General features: G+C 48.5%; 1 protein-coding gene across 2 annotated transcripts in view; it reads right to left on the reverse strand.

Moving 5' to 3' along the window:
- Positions 1–4,661, reverse strand: part of PSMG4 (proteasome assembly chaperone 4) — a 33,083-nt gene extending 28,422 nt beyond the window's left edge. The window contains exons 1-2 of one of the 2 annotated variants that reach the window (XM_025202392.1): positions 4,391–4,661; positions 2,397–2,472 (exon numbers count right to left, since the gene is read on the reverse strand). In XM_025202392.1, coding sequence (XP_025058177.1) covers positions 2,397–2,472; positions 4,391–4,573 — 259 coding nt within the window. In that variant the 5' untranslated portion in view covers positions 4,574–4,661. The remainder of the gene's footprint in view (positions 1–2,396; positions 2,473–4,390) is intronic. The other variant, XM_006022194.3, reaches the window with a different exon arrangement.
- Between the last annotated feature and the right edge of the window lie 282 nt (positions 4,662–4,943).

Consider the following 4,943-nt stretch of genomic DNA (forward strand, 5'->3'; position numbering starts at 1 on the left):
GTGGGAATGAATGATCCAAAAACAACTGTAGTCACTGGAAAGATGCCCATTGACTTCATTGGATTTTGGATCAAGCTCTTAAACACAAAGGCAATTCACATTAATCATAGATTATCTTGGATTTGTTACCAGATTACAGATCTAAGAGATGGTGATTTGTACTTGCCCCTTGGGGTTACTAGAAACAATGCTATAAACTGATGGAGAACAGATTTAGATTAGGCATTAGGAAAACTTTTTTCATGGTGAGGGTTGCCAAAATCTGGAATAGGCTTCCAAGGGAAGTGGTGCTGTCCCCTACCTTGGAGGTCTTTAAGAGGAGATTAGACAAGTGCCTAACTGGGGTCATGTACCTGGCTGGGGTCATCTGACCCAGCGCTCTTTCCTGCCCAGGGCAGGGGGTCAGACTTAATGATCTACTGAGGTCCTTTCCAACCCTAAAAATCAATGGGACTTAAAAATGCCTGGCTGGGACGGTGTAGGAGAAAATAATTAGACAAGTGCAAAAACAACCTAGTTCACAAATTCTATACTATACTGTTCATACATCACTGAAGGGATAGGTGGTTGTCACCTCTCCCATGCATTCTAAAAAATTGAGAGCTAAGTCCCAACTGGGCAACAAGTCAACCCACCCTAGGGCTCCATTTTAAATCCAGACAAGTAATCAGCCCCATTTATTTCAATGGGGGTTGACCTGTTGTCCAACTGGATTTTTTTTTTCTAGGTCCAATACAGGCACCAAGTCAACCTCCAGACCACTTGAGGATCAAGCGGTTATTTCAGCCTCCTATTAATGAAAGGTCGCTGACCTCTGCTTTAGAGCATTCAAGGAGCATATATCCTTCCTCCCCCCCCCCTATTTTGCTTTGCACTAAAGCAATATCAGATTATTTATTATATTTGTAAAGTGTTAGGGGGACAGGTAATGAAGGGCTTACCTGGAACCTTATCCCTATCCTCTACTGCCCAAACCAAGCAAGGCAATAGCTGAACTGCAAAACCCTCCAATTTGTTAACAATGTCTTTTAGCAGCCTGAGCAGTCAGTTCCTGAGAGAAAGCTCTTATAATCACAACGCTGAATGAGGCAGGGATCATGCTGGGGGGTGGAAAAATGAGTCTGTGATGTAAAATTAAGAAGTATAGCATAATTCATATGCACAAGGGCTGAATTAAGGATGAATTCCTAATGGTATTCCTAACACTTGCATGCTTAATTTTGCAACTTTAACAATGGGGGGAGTTATCATTTCATTGACTAATTTCCTGGGTTTTGGGTGGTTTTTGGAGGGGGGGGGGGGGTTGTTTGTTTGTTTGCTTTTTTAAATGAACTGGAAAAAAACAGTTAGCCTCTCCCTGTGAAGCAAATGTCATCTTCCCCTGGGCAAAGCATTACAAAGGGTAGTGATCAATAGCATAAAAGACAGGATCGCAGCTCTCAGTTCTTGTACCAGGTCCAAAAGAGCCCCTAAGCCTCTATAAAACTAGAAAGCATTCAATCCTAGCAAATACAGAATCTGTTCAGCACTATAAAAGGAAGAAGTGTGCTCAGCAAAGAGGGAATCTTTAGTGGCATTAGGTGCTAAAATGCAACGGTCCCAACTAAGTATATAGGTACTGTGGTTTTTCAAAGGTTTTAGTTAGCCAAATTTAGGCAAGTTTTTTTTCCCCCCAAAGTCAGGAAAAGGCATGTCCCTGCCACAAAGGCCTACCCCTTGTTAAAATTCAAGTCCCTGTTCCAAAGCTTGGAGGCATTATGGTTTTTCAGAGGAAAGATTGCTGGAAAAATGTCCCCTAATCCCACTCTTGGAAACAACTGAACTGACTGAAGTTTAACATGCACACTCGCACAAAATCAATCTGAGGCAGAAACCTGCAAGGAAAGTTTCAGCCCAAATTGCCTGAAGTCTGGCAAAGTTACAAGCAATTGAAAACAAGGAGTTATAATGGGAAATGTCAAGAAACTGTCATCATCACTGCTGCCAGCCTATACCAGATGAAATAGCAGCCAGCCCCAATTCAGGAAGGTACATAACCACACTTTTGACTTTAAGCCCAGGAGGTCTAATTGATTTCACTGGCTCTGCTCATGTGCATAAGGTTACATAAGAGGTCATATACTTTATTTGGTATGGAGTCCTCCTTCAGCAAAGTTCTTCAGTTACGTTAATACTCCATTTTAACACTTTGAAAACTTTAGCCAAGATTCAGGCTCAAGCTAGACAGGATCAAATGAATAGTCTGCCCATGATGGAAACATACTCCTATTAGAGTCATGCAATGCGTGTAATGGTGACAGCATGCATGCTTTACTCTTCAAGGTGACAGCTGACTGCCAGAGTAGAACAGCTCAAAAGCACTGATGTCATGGAAAGCCATTAATGATGCTGCATACCTAATCGCTGAGCAAGAGAATTTGAAGTGGTGTCCGATGGGTCTCCAAGAAGTGACGTAGACACTGGAATGGAGTCCTGAAAACAAAGCAAACAGCAGCTTGCTTATTCTATGTGCAAATGAGCTTTCCATTTTCCCCCCTGAGATGGCTGAAAGTCTCAAGGAGCCAAAACAACATTTGCTTTTTCTGTGTTCATTTGTTGCAAAGGATACAATCCAACTTACAGTACCCAAAAATATTTGAGTACCTGCAACGGGCATCTTTCCTACCATTGGTGAAGGGGAACTGCAACATTCAGAACAACAAACTACTTCAGCCAAAAGAAACCTGAACCCATTATTGCTGCTTTAGATCACCCGAAGATAGCGAGTGGGATCTTCAAATGTTTGTAAGGATGTTGACAGTGGCTCTGCAGGTACATTGATTTGGGGGCCAGGTCTACGCTACAGAACAAACTGTTGTACCTTAGACTAGACTATACAAGGAAGCTTCTCTTCTCAAATCCCCTATGGTACGGGCAGGCAAACTATTTACCATGAGGCAAGAGGATATCAGGATTCACCATGTCAGCTGCTCTGCTCAGGCTGTGTATATTCTCTTACCTTGTGGTAAGAGACCCATTTCACCTCTTTTCCTTCTGTGATCTATCTTACTACACAGCAGTGGACTTTTGCATCTAGCTTAAATGAAGCGGTTTTAGCTGCAGCATCGTCAGCAAATGGGCAGCTGTTAAAATGTACAAAGTAGTTGGAATAACATGAATGAGACTGCTTAGACTGGAATTCAAGATTCAGTTTTTCCTCACTGCAAAACAGTTTCACCTACTTAGGAGGGTAGTAAAACACTGGAACAGGCTACCCGGAGAGGTTGTGGAATATCCATCCTCGGAGGTTTTTAAGACCTGGCTACACAAAGCCTTGGCTGGGCTAATCTAGTTGGGGCTAGAGGGGGTTGGACTAGATGACCTCCTGAGGTCCCTTCCAACCCTAATTTTCTATGGTTCTATATATTACGGTAGTTTAGGCCCCAGTTCAAGAGTGGCCTAGGTCTCCTTTCTTCTACTATGGGATAAAACCAGTGATTCTCAGGCTTTTTACACCAGAAGTTCTCAACCTTTGCAGATGCTAGGCACCCATCAGAAAATGCCGGCTCTTATTCTTCTGCACTCAAAAAATTGAGTGAAAGTAATAGAGCAGCTCTTCCAGTACAGAGAACTCAGAAAGACCCCGGCAGGTCAGAAACACTCAGGACTCATTTGAAACTGCTGGGTTTATCTTGCGAATCATGTCTGCACACCTGACAGTGCCAAGACTGCTTGACGCCCCACGACACCCTTGAAAGCATCTCAGAGCCCCTCAGGGTGCCATTGAATCACCATTTCAGACGCGGGGCTCGGCCCAGTGCTTGGCTTTCACTCTTTTTTGCCTTATAGATTTTACAGCTGTCTAGGGTTGGAAGGGACCTGTTAGACCATCGAGTCCGACCCCTGCCCTGGGCAGGAAAAAGCCAGAAAAAGCGCGCCAGGAAAGCGCGCTGGGGTCCTTGGCCCGTGGGCAGACACCAAAGCGATTCTTCTCTTGCGAAGCCCTCGGAGGGCCGGCTGGCCTGTGACGCTCTGTCCAGCTCCTCGGGCGCGGGCTGTGGGGGTCCCCGCGCCAACACGCCACGGTGCCCAGGAAAGGCTCTCGCGGCGCGGCGGGGGGCTGCGGCGCCCGGGGAGGGTCGCAGAGCAAGGGGAGGGCGGGAAATCTTCTCTCCCTGGTGCCTGGCAGGGCCGCGGCCCGAGGGCTCGCGGGTGCTTTCGAAAACGAGCCCGCCGCGCCGCGCCGACTCGCCGATTCGCTCCGGATCCTAAATCACTCGGGCGACTCCGGCTCCTAAATCACTCGGGCGCTTTTTCAATTGCTGCCCAGGGCTTGATCCCCCCCCTTCCCGGGGCTTGAACCGGAGGGGGCAGGAGTCTCCCCGGAGCCCAGGGAGGGGCCGGCACTCACGCGGGGGCTGCACATGGCCACGGCCAGGCTGCCGAGCAGCGGCGCGGAGCCCACCCACAGGAACAGCGAGTCCCGCAGCCGCATGGCCTGGAAGTGCACGACCTGCTCGCCCAGCCGCCCGCTGAAGTGGTGCAGCGAGATCCCGGCCTCCGCCTCTGCCTCTCCCCGCTCCTGCTGCTCCATGGCCGCCCAGCCCAGCCCAGCCCGCCCGCTCCCGGCGCTGCCAGGCCAGAGCAAGCGATGCCGGAGCTTCCCACCACCATTTCGCTTTCAGTTTCCAGGCGGGGTGGGGCCAGCTGTGCTCCACCCCATGCCCCCGCCCCCCGTGCTCTGATCCCCTGCCCCACGCAGGTCGTGAAAGAGGACACAAGTGGAAAAGGTGTAAAATGGAGCTTTGGCTGTGAAGTGTGTGCTCATGCCGATGTCAGGGGAGTCTAGGCGTGTGGGTAGAGCAGCGTTGGAGGGTGGGTGATGCATTTTGTGTTTGGATTTGGTTATGTGGGTGGGCTGGTGTGCGCGTGTACATATACACGTGTGTGCATATACACGGGTG

This window comes from Alligator sinensis, unplaced genomic scaffold (assembly GCF_000455745.1).
Source record: "Alligator sinensis unplaced genomic scaffold, ASM45574v1 scaffold579_1, whole genome shotgun sequence".
Classification (NCBI taxonomy): domain Eukaryota; kingdom Metazoa; phylum Chordata; order Crocodylia; family Alligatoridae; genus Alligator; species Alligator sinensis.